Below are 23,816 nucleotides of genomic sequence, written 5' to 3' on the forward strand. Positions count from 1 at the left end.
CACAAATAGAGCTTTCTTTTGATGGTATTTGATCACCTCTGCAGTTTTTATTTTTTGCGCTATAAACGGAAAAAGACCGAAAATTTTGAAAAAAAATGATATTTTCTACTTTTTGTTATAAAAAAAATCCAATAAACTAAATTTTAGTCATACATTTAGGCCAAAATGTATTCGGCCACATGTCTTTGGTAAAAAAAATGTCAATAAGCATATATTTATTGGTTTGCGCAAAAGTTATAGCGTCTACAAACTAGGGTACATTTTCTGTAATTTACACAGCTTTTAGTTTATGACTGCCTATGTCATTTCTTGAGGTGCTAAAATGGCAGGGCAGTACAAAACCCCCCCAAATGACCCCATTTTGGAAAGTAGACACCCCAAGGAAATTGCTGAGAGGCATGTTGAACCCATTGAATATTTATTTTTTTTGTCCCAAGTGATTGAATAATGACCAAAAAAAAAAAAAATATTTACAAAAAGTTGTCACTAAATGATATATTGCTCACACAGGCCATGGGCCTATGTGGAATTGCACCCCAAAATACATTTAGCTGCTTCTCCTGAGTATGGGGATACCACATGTGTGGGACTTTTTGGGAGCTTAGCCACGTACGGGGCCCCGAAAACCAAGCACTGCCTTCAGGATTTCTAAGGGTGTAAATTTTTGATTTCACTCTTCACTGCCTATCACAGTTTCGGAGGCCATGGAATGCCCAGGTGGCACAAAACCCCCCCAAATGACCCCATTTTGGAAAGTAGACACCCCAAGCTATTTGCTGAGAGGCATATTGAGTCCATGGAATATTTTATATTTTGACACAAGTTGCGGGAAAGTGACACTTTTTTTTTTTTTTTTTTTGCACAAAGTTGTCACTAAATGATATATTGCTCACACAGGCCATGGGCATATGTGGAATTGCACCCCAAAATACATTTAGCTGCTTCTCCTGAGTATGGGGATACCACATGTGTGGGACTTTTTGGGAGCCTAGCCGCGTACGGGGCCCCGAAAACCAAGCACCGCCTTCAGGATTTCTAAGGGTGAAAATTTTTGATTTCACTCTTCACTGCCTATCACAGTTTCGGAGGCCATGGAATGCCCAGGTGGCACAAAACCCCCCCAAATGACCCCATTTTGGAAAGTAGACACCCCAAGCTATTTGCTGAGAGGCATGGTGAGTATTTTGCAGCTCTCATTTGTTTTTGAAAATGAAGAAAGACAAGAAAAAACTTTTTTTTTTTTCTTTTTTCAATTTTCAAAACTTTGTGACAAAAAGTGAGGTCTGCAAAATACTCACTATACCTCTCAGCAAATAGCTTGGGGTGTCTACTTTCCAAAATTGGGTCATTTGGGGGGGATTTGTGCCACCTGGGCTTTCCATGACCTCCGAAACTGTGATAGGCAGTGAAGAGTGAAATCAAAAATTCACGCCCTTAGAAAGCCTGAAGGCGGTGCTTGGTTTTCAGGGTCCCGTACGCGGCTAGGCTCCCAAAAAGTCTCACACATGTGGTATCCCCGTACTCAGGAGAAGCAGCAGAATGTATTTTGGGGTGTAATTTCACATATTCCCATGGCATGTTTGAGCAATATATCATTTAGTGACAACTTTGTGCAAAAAAAAAAAAAAAAAAATTTGTCTCTTTCCCGCAACTTGTGTCGCAATATAAAATATTCCATGGACTCGACATGCCTCTCAGCAAATAGCTTGGGGTGTCTACTTTCCAAAATGGGGTCATTTGGGGGGGTTTTGAACTGTCCTGGCATTTTATGCACAACATTTAGAAGCTTATGTCACACATCACTCACTCTTCTAACCACTTGAAGACAAAGCCCTTTCTGACACTTTTTGTTTACATGAAAAAGATATTTTTTTTTCCAAAAAAATTACTTTGAACCCCCAAACATTATATATTTTTTTAAAGCAAATGCCCTACAGATTTAAATGGTGGGTGTTTCATTTTTTTTTTTTCACACAGTATTTGCGCAGCGATTTTTCAAACGCATTTTTTGGGGAAAAAACACACTTTTTTAAATTTTAATGCACTAAAACACACTATATTGCCCAAATGTTTGATGAAATAAAAAAGATGATCTTAGGCCGAGTACATGGATACCAAACATGACATGCTTTAAAATTGCGCACAAACGTGCAGTGGCAACAAAATAAATACATTTTTAAAAGCCTTTAAAAGCCTTTACAGGTTACCATATTAGATTTACAGAGGAGGTCTACTGCAAAAATTACTGCCCTCGATCTGACCTTCGCGGCGATACCTCACATGCATGGTGCAATTGCTGTTTACGTTTGACGACAGACCGCCGCTTGCGTTCGCCTTAGCGCGAGAGCAGGGGGCGACAGGGGTGCTTTTTTTTTTTTTTTTTCTTTATTATTTTTTTGCTTTTTTATCTTATTTTTAAACTGTTCCTTTCATTTTTTTTTTTTTAAATCATTTTTATTGTTATCTCGGGGAATGTAAATATCCCCTATGATAGCAATAGGTAGTGACAGGTACTCTTTTTTGAAAAAATTGGGGTCTATTAGACCCTAGATCTCTCCTCTGCCCTCAAAGCATCTGATGACACCAAGATCGGTGTGATAAAATGCTTCCCCAATGGCGCTATTTACATCTGGCGAAATCTAAGTCATAAAATGCTCGTAGCTTCTGGTTTCTTAGGCCATAGAGATGTTTGGAGCCACTCTGGTCTCTGATCAGCTCTATGGTCAGCTGGCTGAATCACCGGCTGCATTCTCAGGTTCCCTGTTGAGACAGGAGAGCCAGAGAAAAACACGGAAGATGGTGGGGGGGGGGGCATTCCCTCCAACGGCTTGTAAAAGCAGTCTAGAGGCTAATTAGCCGCTAGGATTGCTTTTACATGAAAGCCGACCGCTGGCTGAAAAGAATGATACCAAGATGATACCTAAACCTGCAGGCATCATTCTGGTATAACCATTCAAAGTCGTGAATGGCGTACCTGAAGACAAAAAAATGGTTAACAATAAAGCACAGTAAACGGTAAAGTATAAATAATTACATACCTGAAAAACAAACATGATAAAACATAATAACAATAAAACATTGCAGAATAGAATACAGTAAAAAAGAGCAGAACAAGAGAGAGAGAATAGAGAGAGAGAGAACAATAAAACGACAACTATTTTTTTTTATTTTATATATTTTTTTTTTTTTTTTTTACACTTTTTTTGTAACTAACTTTTATAACGGTAACCGGTTCCAGGTTCGGGTCTCTCAAAATGCGATGGCATCTTGGGAGACCCGGTGAAAGTGTGCCTAGTCTGTGCAATGCTGTACCCTACGCTAATACTCAACTAGTGAATGGTAGCGTTCAAAACATTCACCAATGCAAAGACCAGGATTGTCAGGACAGGAGGGACAATAATAGCGGGTGTCACGCCTATATCCGCGCTTGCTGCAGACACAACATCTTTTTTGGGGGGCGTTGGGTAGGGGTACTCGGAAGGACATAAAGAAAATGCCTCTCATGCAGCCGACTGCATTTGGTTGGGGATGTGAATGGGGGAAGTACGGGCGCTGCAGAAGTGGTGGGTTCCCAATTAGGATTGGCGAATGCAGCAGGAAGGGCACTATGGGCACGACGGGCCTGTGTTTGTCTTCTTGGTGGCAGCGGGACACTACTTGTGCTTGCCACCTCACCAGCTTGAACTGCACTTATGGGACTCGCCACGTCACCAAGTGTTACTGCAGTGCTGGTTTGACTACGACCGGGGTGTACTAGGCCGCTGGTGCTTGCCAGTTCACCAAAACGCTACCAAAAAAACTGTTAGCGATCGCAGGGATCAGGCCTGACTCTGCGAATGCTGCAGTTTAGTTTAGTGTTTTGTAAGTGACAGTGATCGATCGATACTGCACTTGGGTGGGCTGGGCCGGGCGGAGGGGCAAAATGCAGGTGCTAGCAGGTATCTGGGCTGATCCCGCTAACACTGCGTTTTTGGGAACCCTAAACTGCTGGGGACGCTAGTATAGATCTGATCGGATCAGATATTGATCCGTTCAGATACTATACCACTAAGGGAGGCGTATGCTGCATGCGTGGGTGTTAGCGGTACTGGCGCTAATCTGACGCTGCTTGGGGCTGGTGCTTGCCAGTTCACCAAAATACTACCAAAAAAACTGTTAGCGATCGCAGGGATCAGGCCTGACTCTGCGAACGCTGCAGTTATGCATTTAGTGTTTTGTAAGTGTCAGTGATCGATCGATACTGCACTTGGGTGGGCTGGGCTGGGCCGGGCGGAGGGGCAAAACGCAGGTGCTAGCAGGTATCTGGGCTGATCCCGCTAACACTGCGTTTTTGGGAACCCTAAACTGCTGGGGACGCTAGTATAGATCTGATCGGATCAGATATTGATCCGTTCAGATACTATACCACTAAGGGAGGCGTATGCTGCATGCGTGGGTGTTAGCGGTACTGGCGCTAATCTGACGCTGCTTGGGGCTGGTGCTTGCCAGTTCACCAAAATACTACCAAAAAAACTGTTAGCGATCGCAGGGATCAGGCCTGACTCTGCGAACGCTGCAGTTATGCGTTTAGTGTTTTGTAAGTGACAGTGATCGATCGATACTGCACTTGGGTGGGCTGAGCTGGGCCGGGCGGAGGGGCAAAACGCAGGTGCTAGCAGGTATCTGGGCTGATCCCGCTAATACTGTGTTTTTGGGAACCCTAAACTGCTGGGGACGCTAGTATAGATCTGATCGGATCAGATATTGATCCGATCAGATACTATACCACTAAGGGAGGCGTATGCTGCGTGCGTGGGTGTTAGCGGTACTGGCGCTAATCTGACGCTGCCTGGGGCGACGCATATCACCGCCGGGCGATCAGGGGGCTAAACCTTTATTCGGTAATAAACGGCGGGTGCCCTCACACTAAAAAAAGTAACAAACTAACCAGCGTCACCCGTAACAGTTATACGGTGATCAGTGGTGAAAGGGTTAACTAGGGGGCCATCAAGGGGTTAAAACATTTATTAGACAGTATATGGGGGTCCCTGTCGCTATAAAACGCTGACGGCGAACCTAAATATTTACCTCACTAACTAGCATCACCAGCGACACTAATACAGCGATCAGAAAAATGATCGCTTAGCGACACTGGTGACAGGGGGTGATCAAGGGGTTAAAACTTTATTAGGGGGGGTTAGGGGGGTACCCTAGACCTAAAGGGGGGTAATATTCACTGTCCCAACACTGTAACTGTCACAAACTGACACCAATGCAGTAATCAGAAAAAAAAAAAACAAAAAAAAAAAAAAACTGCTGGTGTCAGTTTGTGACAGGGAGGGGGGGGGGGGTGATTGGGGGGGGGGATCGGGGTGTTTTGTGTGCCTGGCATGTTCTACTGTGTGTGTAGTGTTAGTGCACTCACAGTGATGTCTTCTCTCCTCGGCGCTGCAACGGAATACCGAGCCGAGGAGAGATGACATCATTTCCTTTGCTGCTGTTTAGCATACAGCAGCAAAGGAAGTTATCTGATTGGCCGGCGGCGATCGCGAGGGGGGGGCCACGAACGGATGGCCTCCCCCTCACCTCCGATCGCCGGGGGACCAAAGACGACCGCCTCGGGCACCGGGGGGGGGTCCGATCGGACCCCCCACCCGCGGAAGGCAAATCACGTATATATACGTGATTTTGCCTGTCCGTGCCACCTTGCCGACGTAAATCGGCGTGAGGCGGTCGTCAAGTGGTTAATGTAAGTGCAAATCCAGATCCCACCTCAGGTTAAACACACTGTCATTTATACAGCAATCAGTGCTATACAAATGCACTGATTCCTGTGAAAAATGACACTGGCAGTGAATGGGGTTAACCACTAGGGGGCTAGGGTGGGGTTAAGTATGTCCTGCGGAGTATTACTAACTGTGGGGGGGTGTGGCTACGTGTGACACGTCATTGATCTCTGCTCCCGCTCACAGAGAGCAGAGATCAGCGACACTGTCACTAGGCAGAACGGGGAGATGCTTTTTTACATTAGCATCTCCCCGTTAGTCCTCTCCGTGAGGCGATCGCGGGTATCCCCGCTGCGATCGAGTCCGCAGAACCCGCGACCCGACTCATGGAGCTCCCGGCTGGTGCGCGCCGCCGGCCGGGAGCTTTGTGAGTCGGGTCGCGGGTCCTGCCGACTCGATCGCCGCGGGGATACCTGCGATCGCCTCACGGAGAGCGTGAGCAGTGGCACGTCGGCAAATTCAAAGGGTACGCCCATTTGTCCAGCCGTGCCATTCTGCCGATGTACATCGTCGTGCACCAGTCGGGAAGTGGTTAAAAGGAGTTTCCTCTACACCAAAATGTGGGTGATGAAAACAACCCAATTATGGGGCTTATTTTACTCCTACTTTCTCTTTAGTGTGTGTTGTAGTAAAAAAAATACAGAAGGATCACATTTTCAGAAACTGAAGTGCATTACCCATACATTTTAAATAGGCTGCCTTGCTCAATGCACTTTACTTAAAACCCGAAACAAGTTGCTACTGTGCAGCCCTCTGGAAGTGTAGAGGGCTGAACTTGAGGCCCTATAAAATTTTCAAGTTGATCACCACTGACATATAGTTGGAAGTAGATTGTCATTTAAAGGCACCTCTGTGTTGTGGTTCTACTCTTGTGACTGTGCAATATATAATTTATCACAGTATCCCTGTTTCGTTAAAGTGAACAAACATGGTCAAAATAAATCAAGCTTTATATCATGTGGAGGCAGAGATATTTACCTGTTTGCGCACATATTCGACCATCAGCTCTAACTGACGAGGATCATCACAACGCATATTAAAAAGATTACGCCAAAGAGCAGCAGACAGAACACGATCATCGGATATAATTCCCTACAAAAGAAAATGAAAAGTGATGCCATGGCAGTCAGTATAAAAGATCCAGCTTTATCTAATGACATGATGCCAAGATCAACTGCTGCAGCAATCACAAATTAGTTTATTACCAGTTCAGTACAGTCAGCTATATAAAAAAAAAATTTTGATTAGCTTCTCTGTGAATCATGTTACTGAACATAAGCCTAATATTTTGACAAAGCCTTGTAAAAATAATTTCCACAGTGATTATTATAACAGATAAATGCATCGACAGATAGACAATTCTTGATTAGTTATATTACATGGTTTAAAATCAGCATGAAGGCCTTTAAAATAGTATTATTGGGAGTCTGCCAATCAAAGCAATGATGCATATGATGTAGCAATCTCCACCTGTCAATCACTACAGTGCCTTGAAAAAGTATTCATACCCCTAGAAATTTTTCACATTTTGTCACGTTACAACCAAAAACATAAATGTATTTTATTGGGATTTTATGTGATAGAACAACACATAATTGTGAAGTGGAAGGAAAATGATAAAAGTATTTCAACATTTTTTACAAATAAATATGTGAAAAGTGTGGCGTGCATTTCTATTCAGCCCCCGAGTCAATACTTTGTAGAACCACCTTTCACTGCAATTACAGATGCAAGTCTTTTTGGGGATGTCTCTACCAGCTTTGCACATCTAGAGAGTGACATTTTTGCCCATTCTTCTTTGCAAAATAGCTCAAGCTCTTTCAGCAATTTTCAAGTCTTGCCACAGATTCTCAATATGATTTAGGTCTGGACTGACTGGGCCATTCTAACACATGAATATGCTTTTATCTAAAACAATCTGTTGTAGTTCTGGCTGTATGTTTAGGGTCATTGTCCTGCTGGAAGCTGAACCTCCGCCCAAGTCTCAAGTCTTTTGCAGACTCTAATGCCCCGTACACACGGTCGGACATTGATCGGACATTCCGACAACAAAATCCTAGGATTTTTTCCGACGGATGTTGGCTCAAACTTGTCTTGCATACACATGGTCATACAAAGTTGTCGGAAAATCCGATCATTCTGAACGCGGTGACGTAAAACACGTACGTCGGGACTATGAACGAGGCAGTAGCTAATAGCTTTCATCTCTTTATTCTGAGCATGCGTGGCACTTTGTGCGTCGGATTTGTGTACACACGATCGAAAATTCCGACAACGGATTTTGTTTTCGGAAAATTTTATAGCCTGCTCTCAAACTTTGTGTGTCGGAAAATCCGATGGAAAATGTGTGATGGAGCCTACACACGGTCGGAATTTCCGACAACAAGGTCCTAGCACACATTTTCCATCGGAAAATCCGACCATGTGTACGGGGCATAACAGGTTTTCTTCTAAGATTGCCCTGTATTTGGCTTCATCCATCTTCCCATCAACTCTGACCAGCTTCCCTGTCCCTGCTGAAGAAAAGCATCACCACAACATGATGCTGCCACCACCATGTTTCACAGTGGTGATGGTGTATTCAGGGTGATGTGCAGTGTTTGTTTTCCACCAAGCATAGCATTTGCTTTTAGGCCAAAAAGTTAAATTTTGGTCTCATCTGAACAGAGCACCTTCTTCCACATGTTTGCTGTGTCCCCCACATGGCTTCTTGCAAACTGCAAACAGGACTTCTTATGGATTTCTTTCAAGAATGGCTTTCTTCTTGCCCCTCTTCCATAAAGGCCAGACTTGTGGAGTGCACGACTAATAGTTGTCCTGTGGACAGATTCTCCCACCTGAGCTGTGGCTCTCTGCAGCTCCACCAGAGTTACCATGGGACTCTAGGCTGCTTCTCTGATTATTGATCTCCTTGCCCTGCCTGTCAGTTTAGGAGGACGGTCATGTCTTGGTAGGTTTTCAGTTGTACCATTCTCTTTCCATTTTCAGATGATGGATTCAACAGTGCTCCGTGAGATGTTCAAAGCTTGGGATATTTTTTTATAACCTAACCCTGCTTTAAACTTCTCCACAACTTTATCCCTGACCTGTCTGGTGTGTTCCGTGGCCTTTATGATGCTGTTTGTTCACTAAGGTTCTCTAACAAACCTCTAGGGGGTTCACAGAACAGCTGTATTTATACTGAGATTAAATTACATACAGGTGGACACTATTTAACAATTAGGTGACTTTTGAAGTCAATTGGTTCCATTTAATTTTAGTTAGGGGTATCATAGTAAAGGGGGCTGAATACAAATGCACACCACACTTTTAAGATATTTATTTGTAAAAACGTTTAAAAACTATTTATCATTTTTCCTTCTACTTCACAATTATGTGCCACTTTGTGTTGGTCTATCAAACAAAATCCCAATAAAATACATTTACGTTTTTGGTTGTAACATGACAAAATGTGGAAAATTAAAAGAGGTATGAATACTTTTTCAAGGCACTGTAATACAAGGGTCTGCCCGATTTGATACTAACTAGGAGCTGGGTAATGAGAGATCAATATCTGTTACCACATCCCATTAAATTAATAAAGTAAACAAGGAAAGGCAAGCAGGACTTTTAAAATGTACCAAAATAATGTATCAATAAATCAAGTAGAAAATTAAATTTTTTATTAAAACACAATTTCTTTAAAATAGCAGTGAATGTTTATACAAATCACAACAATTCTATCAACACATTTTATACAAAATAATAATGAGCTGAGGATGCATGCCTACCGGATGCTTTTATTCATGAAAAATAAACTTCTAATTCCTAGATCCTGGATTTACAAAATGGGGAGACCTTTTGCAACCAAAGAGAGGCTACATTTTCTGAAAAGTAGAATTCAAATGTAAGTTTTAAAATGTATTGGTTCTAAATATATTGAACCAGAAGAAAAATATTGATTGATGGACAATGAGACAAAGATTTACCTTAAGTGTAATTAATGGAGTAGAACCAATTTGGTCTTCCGTCCCTAAATTAGGGGGGTAATCTATTGATTAGGATATCTGACAGAGGGACAGCTGATAGTATTTGCTGCACCTTGGCTGAACCCTGAGATAGACCTGCAGCACTCCCGCTGTCAAGTTTGACTATCTGAGAAAACAGCCTGTAATATCCTGCAAAAAAGAAAAAGTGTTTCCTTTTTAATAATGATCTTTGTATGAATATGAATTTAAACATAAGATGTTTCCAATCAGTGGGGGCAGATATCCAAGGGTTAGTTAGAAAGGGGAAGGCAGCAGCAAAGCTTGCGAGGATCAGGTGACATTTAAAGTCCTCTGTGGCTGTGCAGGCATGAGCAGACAACTAAACACCGAGGAGACCAGAGTCCCCACAATGGAAACTGACCATGAATACCAATGGCAGGGATATACTTGTACAGGAGGAATCCCGGAAAAGCTTGCCAGCAGGGGCGTAACTAGTAATCACAGGGCCCCATAGCAAAATGTTGTATGGGCCCCCCCTGCAAACAGCCCCCCCCCCCCACAAAAAAAATGAACTAACGCCATGGAACAACAGATTACCACACCCATGTGACACAGTACCCAGGCAACAGCTTATATTAATTTAAAACAATAAAGTATGCAGTATACTGTATGCAGCCCCTGAAGGACACACATTGCTGACCTCCATGCCTTCTAACCAATTTCTGTTCTGATTAAACTTATGTGTAAATACAAGACAAATAGGGGAGAAATAAGACAGCAATGATGAACAGTGACCCAGTGATGAAAACTATGTCCTTTCACAGGCGCGCTCAAGCGTTCTGCCCCGCCCACTCTGTTCTCTGCTCCTGCTGTATGAGGCTGCGTGTGTCGGGACAGGGCCGGAATCAAGGGGCCCGGGAGGCTTAACAGTAAACTTGCATTCCTCCTCCTCACTGCAGGGGCAGGTCCAGAGTCTAGTCTCGGGAGGGGCACTGCCAGAAAATACGTTTTTTTGGTGGCAATTTATTTGGGAAATGGCTGTCGTTAAGGCTTCAATCATCCTGGCACCATGGTTGTTATGTGTCAGGATGATTGTAGCGCATTATTTCTATTATTACATTGTTATAGAAAATGAAATAGTTCAACTCACCATAATGCAGAATCAGTGGGAGCCCTGAGCGTGTCACTTGCGTGTCGCCTATCACCAGATGCAGATCGTCACCTGCCACACGTTGCGGATTGTCCACTTGTCACACATTGCAGATTGTCACTCGCCACGTCACCTGCCACACATTGCGAATTGTCCACTTGCCACGTCACCTGCCACAAGTTGCGGATTGTCCACTCACCACGTCATCTGCCACACGTTGCGGATTGTCCACTTGCCACGTCACCTGCCACACATTGCAGATTGTCCACTTGCCACATCACTTGCCACAAGTTGCGGATTGTCACTTGCCACAAGTTGCGGATTGTCATTTTCCTGCTAAGGTGGGGAATGGGGATTGTCACTTCCTGTGTCCCAGTCTGAGTCAGGCAGCAGAGAAATGATGTAATCTCTCTGCTGCCTGCACAGTGAGTGAGGGCAGAACTGCCGGGATGCAGGGCGGGCGGTGAGAGATGATGTCATCTCTCTGCTCTGCCACCCACTGATTGGCCAGTCCACCCACCGAGCCTCCCAGCTGGCAGGTTCCCATCCGCTCTCTCACCTGCCCGTCATGCCGCCCAGCTGCGTCCGCTCGCACAGTCAGTGTGACTGTGCAAGTGCCGAGCAGCTCAGCGGCTCACCCACCGCACCGCAGTCACTTGCACGCCGACTTACCGGGCCCTACTTGGCTGTGGGCCCCATAGTGCCCGCGTGGATCGCTATGGCGGTAGTTCCGCCACTGATTGCTAGGAAAAGAGGGGAAGGAGAAAAACACGGCCAAGCGGTCTCTCTCATGCGATATATCCCTGTCAGTATAAGGTGTGCAAATGACACCATTTATCTTCTCTTCATCCCGCCGGCCTCTGACGTAGCCGGCGGGGCGTGGACGTACTTGCGGCGCCACTGCACATGTCCAAAACTCAAGCGGCGGATGTGACCTCACACGTAAAAGTGTCTGGTCACTATCCGTCATCTTAGAAGATCCACATTTGCCAGGCCAACGTAGGGGACGGTCGGACAGGAGTCCACTCCGCCCTGCAACGTAACGGGCAAATGGGCTCTCCAGGTGTGACAAGGGAGCAAGTTAGTAACTCCCTTTCAAAGCATTGGAATAGGGAGAGTGGGCAAGCTCAAAGTCGGCGCCTAAGGGCCCAAGCGAAACAAAAGATGATTGGTTAGACACTGTTGCTCCAGGTGCTCAGGTTGCAGGTCTCTCCACAAACCAAATTGCTCCAATAAACAATGAAACATAACGATCAATTCTCAATTAAAATAAACAGCATCCAAACATGCGGTATGCATGGTCAGCTTCACATGTACACAAAATCACAGATAAATAAGCTGCACAGTGTTCCCCTTCAAACAAAAAATGAAAATTTAGCAAAAGCAAATGAAAATCTGTTCATTAGAGTATCCATTTTGCTTAAACAGAGAACTGTAAATTACATCAGATATGGAGTGGGAACAGTATAAAAATAATCCCACTCCCGCTCACACATTCAAATTGTCCAAATGCACTGGAGTCGAAAATATGGGAGAGGGGTGTAGAGAAACCATACTTTAAATTTGATTATTACATTTATAAAAAAGGCTTGAATTTGAATGCATCATTCAGTCCAGGCAGCTTGAGAGCCGATAAATTATGAGTCCAACGAGCTTCTCGTTGTAACAATAATTTGCCGTTGTTACCCCCTCTATCATTTTTTGGTAAGTATTCCAGAGCAAAAAAATCGCATTTTGGACAAATTGAATGCATGAAAAAGACCCATGTGACGGCTAATGGGAGTTTCCATTTTGGATTTGGAGGCCAGTCTGACATGATCACGAATGCAATGAAAGAATGGTCTTTTGGTTTTCCCCCACGTAGTATGCCCCGCAGTCACACATCATGATATAAACCACCCCCACCGATTGACAACTGGCGAGGAAGCGTGGTCTGAAGATGCATTCATCGGGTAGCGTAATCTCACGTGCAAAAATTACATTTACCGCAGGGGAAGGTTCCCGTGCATGCATTCAGATCTATTTTTGTGGGATGATGGTGACTGTGGACCAAATTGTCTTTTAGGGACCTAGATCTCCTAAAGGTTATTTTCGGGTAGGTTTTAACATATTTTGATACAATTGGGTCGGCAAGCAAACAATACCAATATTTTTGCATGGTATTTCTAATCTGTTTTTGTTGCCCCGAATAACGAGTGATTAATCCTACCCCACTCTGGTGTTTGCTGGCTTTATACCCATGAATAAGCCCGTTCCCTACCTTGGTTTTTTGCTCGGTTGTAGGCCCTTTTGAGACATTTATTACTGTAGCCCCTTTCTAAGATGGGATTTTTTTATAAATGTAATAATTAAATTTAAAGTATGGTTTCTCTACACCCCTCTCCCATCTTTTCGACTCCAGTGCATTTGGACAATTTGATTGAATGTGTGAGCGGGAGTGGGATTGTTCCCACTCCATATCTGATGTAATTTATAGTTCTCTGTTTAAGCAAAATGGATACTCTAATGAACAGATTTTCATTTGCTTTTGCTTCATTTTCATTTTTTGTTTGAATAGGAACACTGTTCAGCTTATTTATCTGTGATTTTGTGTACATGTGGAGCTGACCATGCATTCCGCATGTTTGGATGCTGTTTACTTTAATTAACAGAGAATTGACCGCTATGTTTCACTCATTATTGGAGCAATTTGGTATGTGGAGAGACCTGCAACCTTATGGATGCCCGAGCACCTGCAGCAACAGTGTCTAACCAATCATCTTTTGTTTCGCTTGGGCCCTTAGGCGCCAACTTTGAACTTGCCCACTCTCCCTATTCCAACGTTTTGAATGGGAGTTACTAGCTTGCTCTCTTGTCACACCTGGAGAGCCCATTTGCCCATTACTCGAGGGTGGAGTGGACTCCTGACCGACCGTCCCCTAAGTTAGCCTGGCAAATGTGGATCTTCTAAGATGGTGGATAGTGACCAGACGCTTTCACGTGTGAGGTCACATCTGCCGCTTGAGTTTTGGACATGCACAGTGGCGCCGCAAATACGTCCACGCCCCGCCGGCTACGTCAGATGCCTGCGGGGCAGAGAGATGATAAATGGTGTCATTTGCACAACTTATACTGACAGGGAGATATCGCATGAGAGAGACCGCTTGGCCGTGTCTCTCTCCTTCCCCACTTTTCCTAACAAGCTTTTCCGGGATTCCTCCTGTACAAGCAAGTATATCCTTGCCATTCATATTCATGGTCAGTTTCCATTGTGGGGACTCTGGTCTCCTCGGTGTTTAGTTGTCTGCTCATGCCTGCACAGCCACAGAGGACTTTAAATGTCACCTGATCCTCGCAAGCTTTGCTGCTGCCCTCCTCTTTCAAACTAAACCTTGGATATCTGCCCCCACTGATTGGAAACATCTTATGTTTAAATTCATATTCATACAAAGATCATTATTAAAAAGGAAACAATTTTTCTTTTTTGCAGGATATTACAGGCTGTTTTCTCATCAAACTTGACAGCGGGAGTGCTGCAGGTCTATCTCAGGGTCCAGCCAAGGTGCAGCAAATACTATCAGCTGTCCCTCTGTCAGATATCCTAATCAATAGATCACCCCCCTAATTTAGGGACGGGAGACCAAATTGGTTCTACTCCATTAATTACACTTGAGGTAAATCTTTGTCTCATTGTCTATCAATCAATATTTATTTTCTGGTTCAATATATTTAGAACCAATATGTTTTAAAACTTACATTTGAATTCTACTTTTCAGAAAATGTAGCCTCTCTCTTTGGTTGCATAAGGTCTCCCCATTCTGTAAATCCAGGCTCCAATCTAGGAATTAGAAGTTTATATTTCATGAATAAAAGCATCCGGTAGGCATGCATCCTCAGCTCATTATAATTTTGTATAAAATGTGTTTTCTATATATATAAAGAAATGTGTATAACTATGATTAATGATATGTCATGCAATTTTTTTCATGGCAATTGTCAAGTAGATTTATTCATGATTGTTGTTTCTTTTGTAGTATTTATAACTTCATGCAACACTTTCAAAAGCTCCTGAGGAAGCTCTTATGAGCAAAACATGTAGAGTAAGAAGTGGTTGTACATGTTAATAGAATTGTATGCGATTTGTGTAAACATTCACTGCTATTTTAAAGAAATTGTGTTTAATAAAAATTTATATTTTTCTACTTGATTTATTGATACATTATTTTGGTACCTTTAAAAGTCCTGCATAGTAATTGAATTGTTTAGGACTCATATTACTATTTTGGTAAGGCTAAGAGATTGTATGGCCAACTTAAGACGGGATTTCCACTAACTCGGTGTCTCTTGGAATAAAAAGGCCATTTGAGCCCCACATTCACTGGGTTGCAGGCAGATCGATTTTCCAAGCACAGTCAAAGTGTTTGAACAGGATACACAAATATGCAAAAGTAGAGATTACTGCTGACAGGGAATAATAAACCTATAAAGCTGCAGTATGATGTGAGTGGGGAACCAGACAGCCATGCAGGAAAAGGTGGAGACCATCCTTGTATTTTTAGGTGGATTTTTAGATTTTGGTGATGTCATGCCCACTCCTATACAATGGAAAACCACTACTAAATTATTCTGCATTTTATTTTATTTGGTGTAAGACATGTTGAGTTGCATAAAAGTCTGGCATCAGTAATGGTGCTGTTCTGAGGTACTGAATGCTACTTAAAGCGGTATTAAACCCAAAAACAAACAATTATTATATTGCAGCTTACTAATATTTTGATGTGATGGCAGCCAGTAAGCCTGTTTTTCAACAGAACAAGCTGTCCTGCAAATGTAGCAGTTACAGCAAGTTTTTTTCCTATCAGGATAAAGGTTTTACATAAATAAATTAAAGCTGATCAATGAAAGCACTTCTGTCAGTGGTAAAAGGTTTGTCTCAAAAGTCTAAATGCTACATCTGCAGAACAGCTTGTTCTATTGAAAAACAACAGACTTATACTGCGTACACACGATCGGATTTTCTGACAACAAATGTTGGATGTGAGCTTGTTGGTGGGAAGTCAGACCATGTGTATGCTCTATCGAACATTTGTTGTCGGACTTTCCGCCAACAAATGTTGGCCAGCAAGTTCTCAAATTTTCCACTAACAAATGTGTGTTGTCGGACTGTCCGATCGTGTGTACACAAGTCCATCGCACAAAAGTCCACGCATGCTCGGAAGCGGTCGGTCTTTTAAACTAGCATTCGTAATGGAGAAGTAACATTCGTGACGTGGCAAATTTTGAAATCTCCAAATGCAGCACACATTCTCTTCTTTAATGGGATAATAATGAAGCTGCTTTGCTGGTGATACTGATGGAGTTATTGCAAACGAATTTTCAAAGGCTTTTTTTTTCTAGTGATATTAAGAATAAAATTATTATGCTTTTTTAAATTTTTTTTTGGGCAAGTTACCACAACACCATTATCCTGTAGGTTTTAAGATCAAAGGTACAACTATGTTGGTGTCCCTTGTTAATTTTACATTGTATTTTATAAAATGTAACTGCCTACTCCCAAACTGTCATTTGAAGTAAAACACATAGCCAATATTCTACACTATTCTATTCTAAATTAGACCTGCATCCAAAAATATAGAAAATATACCAAATCAAATCATTATTATTCAACCCAAAAAATAATGTCGAAGCAATAACTCCAAGACCAATAATAAATAACACGTTATCTCCTCCAATTCTGTAACATGTCTGGTTGACGAACAGCCGCTTAGAAACTAACTGAAAAGCGATTAATGAAAAACGCAAAAAGAAAAGCGCGAATCAAAACTCACGAAACTTCTACTAACACGAAATTAGCAGAAGGAGCCCAAAGGGTGGTGCTAAAGAGCTGTAAAACCACGTAATACACCTAGTACGTCACTACGTTCGTAATTGTTGGCCAACATTTGTGTGACCGTGTGTATGCAAGACAAGTTGGAGCCAACACACTTCGGACAAAAGTTCACGGTTTTGTTGTCGGAAAGTCCGATCGTGTGTATGGGGCATTACTGTTTAGCTCACCAGATGAAAATAGAGGAAAGAAAGCCTAAAACAGAAAATTAATACAGCCACCACGTCTAAGAATTGGTAACCTGGAATGTAATAAATGTTTGCTTTTGGCTTTAGTCCTGCTTTGATCAGTTGCTGACTGCCCAATAGCAGTTTTATTGCTACAAGGCGGCCGCACTGCACAGGATCACGTATATATACGTGATCCTGCACTTCCGGGTCTGGGGCACACCGGCGACCCGCTGAGATTATACACGGCAGGAGCTGATCTGTGGGTACCGCGAACTCGATGTCTGCCTGCACCAAGCGATCGTTCAGTACACAGGCAGAATGGCAGTCTGCCTATGTAAACAAGTCAGATTGCCGTTCTGTCAGTAGGGAAGGCATGGATCCTGTGTTCCTGCAAAGCAGACACAAGGATCCATGCCTTCCTCTAATAAAAGCACCTCCCACACAAAATCACTAGCTAGGCACACATTTAACCCTTTGATACCCCCTGATGTTAACCCCTTCCCAGCCAGTGTCATTAGTACAGTGACAGTGCATATTTTTTAGCACTGATCACTGTGTTTGTGTCACTGGTTCCCAAAAAGCGTCAGTTAGTGTCCAACTGTCTACCACAATATTGCAGTCCCGCTATAAATCGCTAATCGATGCCATTACTAGTAAAAGAAACATAAATAAATACAAATATCCCATAGTTTGTAGACGCTATAAACTTTATCCCAATCATATAACTAATCAATATATGATTGGGATTTATTTTTTTAACAAAAACATGTAGCAGAATACATATTAGCCTAAATTGATGAAGAAATTTGATTTTTATTTTTTTTATTTCATTGGATATTTTTTATAGCAGAAAGTAAAAATTGTTTTATTTTTTTTTTCAAAATTATGTCTTTTTTTGTTCATAGCAGAAAAATTTAAAAACAGAGGTGATCAAATGCCACCAAAAGAAAGCTCTATTTGTGGGGAAAGAAAAACATAAATTTTATTTCGGTACAGTATCGCATGACCGTTCAATTGTCAGTTAAAGTAATGCAGTGCCGAGCAAAAAATGGCCTGGTCATAAAGGGTGGTAAACCTTCCAGGGGGCAAGTGGTTAAACATCAAAAGTAAATAGCAGAGGAGAAGCTGCAAAGCATGTAGGGAAGTCAGGAAGTTATAGAAAGAGATGGCCAGCAGACAGGCGGCACTCACAACATGAAGCCGAGGTTCACATTGATGCGATTTGGCATGTGATTTGACATGTCAAATCACATGCCAAATCAGCGGCTATTGCCGGCAATGCCACCGTCCGAATCGGTGCAACGCCAACCTTGCGGTGCCACAACGATTCCCAAAAGTAGTTTCTGTACTACTTTTGGCGACTTCAGGGTGTGATTTGTATAGACATCTGTGCATGAACCCTCACAGATGTCTCTGAAATCGCTTCCGAAGTCGGACTGACATGCGGGTATGAAACTCACACGATTTCAATCCCGCTGTCAGTGTGAACCTAGGCGAAAGGGGATTTTTCAGGTAAGCTTACTTTGGATTGTCAATAAGAAATACTGTTTGTATTGCTATTACAATGCTGATGTTATAAATTGCAAGTTTATGCTGTGATCACAGATGTTTAAGCAGGTCAGAATCTAAGACTCAGCCTGACCTTACAGTGCCGATACAGGAACAGGAGAAAAAAAAAAAAAGTGTCTGCACAATGAACAACTATAAATGCCAAATTTTACAAGAACAAAGTCTACCCACCCATTTGCCTTCTTCACAGCATCACAATTTCTGTTGTATTATCAATGTACCTTAATAAGCCTGTGCCATTTAAAAAAAGGTTAAATGTTCATGTTCTCCAAAGGCTGGAATAATAAAAAAAAAAAAAATTCCGACAGATTTGATGAATATTTATAAACACCAATTATCCTTTTTACTGGCTTAGTAACATCCTTCCATTGGATAACAACAGAATCACTGTACCCAACATCTCCTAACTTTAACATATGATAAACAATACACATATTACATGCTTTAAGCTTTTTTTAATTTTTTTTTTGTAATGTAATTATGACTATATATGGTGTTCTGATAAGAATAATTATATTTTGCAAGTGACAATTCCCCTGTAGCCTCAATTTCTTATATTTTTCTATACTGTTTTCTGTATGTTCTCCATATGTTTGTGTGAGTTCTCTCTGAGCTCTTTGGTTTCCTCCTACAATTCAAAAACATACTAGAAGGTTTTCTTCCACCCAAAACCGGCCCTTGTGCACAGTGTCGTAGGGACATTAGCTTGTATAAAAAAAAACAATAACTGGCTGCTGTTAGGCTAGCCATACATTATACAATTTTCTTGTACAATTTCCCTTTAGATTTACCCAAACCATATAACATGCAGTCAAACCTAAACACTCTGAATTTGTATGCAATCAGGCAGGCCCCTGCACTACATAGTTCAAGGGGAATCTAAAGGAAATTGAACAAAGTAATTGTATAATGGTTGTCCAGCCTTACTATGGTTGATTGTTGCTTACCTCATCATATCCAAATATTGAAGCGTAAAATATTTCAGTTAAAGCTCTCATAGTCTTCTTCATTGTCACTGAATCTATCTGAAAGGTACAAACACAAAAATAAATCAATTGAATATGAATTAAAAACACAGTTTGTATTCCAGAAAAAATGCAGGAGCCCTAGCTTCAAATCATTACAATCGTGCATTTAAAAAAAATAAATAAATAACTGTATCAAAATTATTTGTGCAGTTATTCTGGATGATATTCATTGTCAGGCAACTAAATAAACATATATTACTTATAATCGTAGAAAAAGGCAAGAAAGTCTCAGGTGCCATGTGAAGCTGTAAAGAACACTACTAGTTGACATAACCTTGTTACCTTTTGCCTACAAAGGCATGCAACTTAGAAATGACTTCCCAGGGAAGCTGCGTAAAAGACCGTATAGGTTTCCCTTTTAATACAGATGTACAGGAAGTCCCCGAGTTACAAACACAATAGGGACTGTAGGTTTGTTCGTAAGTCGAAGTTGTTTGTAAGTCACAGCACTGCATTCGTAAGTGTAAAGTCCGCCTGTGCATGGATGTAGGATGTTCCGGGCGATTGTTATGTTATCTGGGGCTCCTCTGGCCATGCAGTACATGTATTACTGCAGTATGGGGTGTGTCCGGAGGTATCCATGACCAGTGTGGAGCACAAGTGGCCGGCATTTGAGGCCGTTCGTAAGTAGGATTTGTTTGTAACTCGGGGACTGCCTGTATAAGGAATTGCTGGGTAACCAAAACTCAAGAGCTGATATTTCTCTGATCCTTTGGCTAAGCAAGGGGCTAGAGTTTTTATCTTCTACCCAGGCAGGTGCATGTTAAAGGAGGACATAACTCTATGGCACCGCAAAGTACCAAATATACTTTTTATTTATTTTGGTGGAAGGGTGTCCAAGTCAGTTACTCCTGCTTATCCACTTGCTTACTGGGCACCTAAACCCCCCTCCTGCCCAGACCAATTTTCAGCTTTTAGCACTGTCACTCTTTTAAGGACAATTGCGCGGTCATACAACACTGTACCCAAATGAAATTTTTTTCCCACAAATAGAGCTTTCTTTTGGTGGTATTTGATCACCTCTGGGTTTTTAATTTTTTGTTAAAAAAATTTTAAAAAGACCGAAATTAAAAAGAAAAACAAAATGTTTTATATGTTGTTAATAAATTTTGTAAACGGGTAATTTTTCTCCTTCATTGATGTACGCTGATGAGGCTGCACTGATGGGCACCGATAGGCTACATTGATGGGCACTGATAAGGCGGCACTGACAGGCACTAATAGGCAGCACTGATGAGGTGGCAGTGGTGGGCACTGAGAGGTGGCACTGAAGGGTATTGATAGGTGGCACCGAAGGGCACTAATAGGTGGCACTGATAGCTGGTACTGATGATCACTGATAGGTGGCAGTAATGGGCACTGATGGGTGGCAGTGATGGGCACTGATGGGTGGCAGAGAAAAAAAAAAATTGCCGATCTTCTGTCTACATCACGTGATCAGCTGTCATTGGCTGACAGATGGTCACGTAGTAAGGGGCCAGGATCAGCCCCCTTACTCTGATCTGTGATCACCCTCTCATTGACTCGGTGATCACGGCGCGTGGGGAGCATGCAAAAGGGGAGGATGTGCATTGACAGCCTCCCGGCAAAGTAGATCCATGCTGTAGCCGTCGTTCGGCTATAGTGCGGATCTGAAGGGGTTAAGGTATGTGAAGAGTTTAATTTGTGACAACACCAGGTCATACTACTCTGAGAGCTGCAATGCTGTATTTAGCCTGTTTTTATCCTTAATTTTGTGAGCACTCCTTTGTGTTCAATAAATGAGATGGTAAATACACGATGCAGACTCTTTGTTCTCTTCCCATGGTGGTAAAATTTGAATGCATCTGCGACCAAGAGTGGGCTTTTATTGGAGAGCAGTGATCAGGTATCACATATGCCCAGATGACGACCTATTATTTAGAAGTCCATCTTTTCTAGTAAGACGCCTGTGTTCACTGACATGTGGAAGTACTGGGAGTCACACTGGATTACAAGATTCCGTTCACATTATCATTTTGGTGGATTTTTTGGGATTAATTATTTATGGTATGAACTCTCATTATAATTTAAATTATTTATTGGCACTATTGGTTTATTCATTAATTTTTTATGTGGATCTTATTTATCTCCAATGTATTGTGATATGAATTGTTGAGTTATCATGTGCACTTTGTGATTTTTGATCAAATATATTTAAAGTGATAGTGCACTTATTGACTTACAGTATTTATCATTTTTTGGTGTAATTTATTTAGGTTTAATGAGTTCTGAAAATAAATAAATACATTTTGCACAATCATGTGCACGTTATAATTTATATTGGTATATAAATATTTAAAGGAATAGCGCACATATTTTTGCATTAAGGTATGTTCTATGATGCCTGCTATCTTCCAGATTCTGAATACAACATATCTTTTGGATTTCTTTTCTACTGTCATCTGACCTCTGCCTGTTTGCTACTAGACCTAGCCATGGCCCTCTGTTACAATTCCGCCAGAAACCTCACCCTCTTCTCAGTGATTTGGTACTTTGCTGTTATAATCAATCTGCACATGTTCTATCACCAGTCAGGAATATGTGAGGGATATGGTCTAAGTTTATTCTGTGAAATCAAGACTGAAGCCTACTTATTTGTGGGAGTGCCTGGCGAAGACAGAACACTCCTTAGTCTTTGTTCTTCGAAGATGCTTATTACAACCATTGGTTGCACTATCCCAATCCCAAGGTTTGGGTGCTTTTTCATATATATAGCTAAGAAGGGTTTAAAGTGGTTGTATAGGCTGTTTGTTTTTACCTGCATGCATGATACAGCAGACAGCAGAATTTAACACAGAAAGGAAAACATCACATACCTTTATTGTTGGATAAGGTTGGCAGCAGCCTTTATTATTATTGTCTTTAACATAAATGAATAAATAAATAGCTGTAAAATTTATTTTAAACACCTGCCATCAGCTCAGCCACTACGACTCAAGCTGGAATACATACCAATCATGGTAAAATCCCCCAAAACATCAAAACATTCTTCAACTGGAAATCACTCACATAATATAAACTTTAAGAGACCTAGTCAGTAAAAAACCTAGGCTCAAAAAACTGTCCCCCTTAAAGGTGACACTGCCACATAATAATTAGCCGTGACGGGGAGGGAGGGAACACCACAGCTTGTGCATACTAGGGCCACTGAACCTCAAGGGCTCGGAACCCCTTTTTATTTCAAATTCTTCCCGCTCTTTTTCCAAACTGCCTGGATGCTAGAACCTGACCTACCTAGGAAAAGGTGACCAATAGAGCACCTTCCCGCTCTTTTCTCAAACTGCCTGGATACTAGCGGGGGGGGGGGGGTAGAAACGGTAAACGGTTTTCCCCCCTTTTCCCTTTATTCTATACATGAAAGTAAAAAGCCTTCTGTGTGCTGCTCCCCCCACAGCCCCCTCTAATACTCACCTGAGCCCCCTTTCAATCCAGCAATGTGCATGAGAGCATCGGCTGTCCCGGGACCCCCTCTCCTCACTGGCTGAGACAGCAGCGGGAGCTCCCACTGCTGTTAATCACAGCCAGCAGGGCAGCAAGCAGCTTGCTATTGGGGGCACTGGTGAAGGGAGAAGAGCCAGGAGCACCAGAGGGGGACCTGAGAAGAGGAGGATCTGGGCTGCTCTGTGCAAAAACATTGCACAGATCAGGTAAGTATAACATGTTTGTTTTTTTAAGCCGAATCTTTAATACCATGTTAAGCAGCTCTTTCTCCTAAAATATATATTCTAACTTTAGTTTTATTGATTCTTTAAAAAAATAAACACATTTTGAACCTAGCAATATTGACATGTAAACTTATCTGGATGGGGGCGTGTCCAAGATGGCGACGGTGCAGGACGTGTAGTCAAGGAGCTCTGCAGCCATCGCGGGGAATAAATCCTTTTATCAGATCCTGATCATCTCCAAATCTATCTGAGGTGCTTCCCGCTCCCCCCCCTGCTGATGCGGACACGGAACCGGCGCCGCCTTGACCAGCACAAGCAGAATAATAGCCGAAATAGCTCGGGCGGAGCGGCAGCACGTGTGGAGGTAGTGACCAACATGGCGACTCAGACGGAGGACCCGGACCCTGCACTTACTGGACAGAGTAACTTTGCCGCCCTGATGCAGGCCATCACGGGATGCCAATCCACCCTATCCACACTCGCAACGAAGATTGACACTGTGCAGCTGGACATAGGTCTCATTCGGCAAGACTTTGAAAAGGTGAGGCAGTGGGTGACCGAAGTGGAATGTCGGGTGGGGGAGGCAGAAGATACGATCAGGGATCACTCGGCTT

General features: G+C 42.4%; 1 protein-coding gene across 1 annotated transcript in view; it reads right to left on the reverse strand.

Moving 5' to 3' along the window:
* UQCC1 (ubiquinol-cytochrome c reductase complex assembly factor 1) overlaps positions 1-23,816 on the reverse strand; it is a 373,374-nt gene that overhangs the window by 35,947 nt on the left and 313,611 nt on the right. The window contains exons 8-9 of the mRNA XM_073608229.1: positions 19,436-19,513; positions 6,744-6,857 (exon numbers count right to left, since the gene is read on the reverse strand). Of these exons, the coding sequence (XP_073464330.1) occupies positions 6,744-6,857; positions 19,436-19,513 (192 nt within the window). The remainder of the gene's footprint in view (positions 1-6,743; positions 6,858-19,435; positions 19,514-23,816) is intronic.

This window comes from Aquarana catesbeiana, linkage group LG12 (assembly GCF_042186555.1).
Source record: "Aquarana catesbeiana isolate 2022-GZ linkage group LG12, ASM4218655v1, whole genome shotgun sequence".
Classification (NCBI taxonomy): domain Eukaryota; kingdom Metazoa; phylum Chordata; class Amphibia; order Anura; family Ranidae; genus Aquarana; species Aquarana catesbeiana.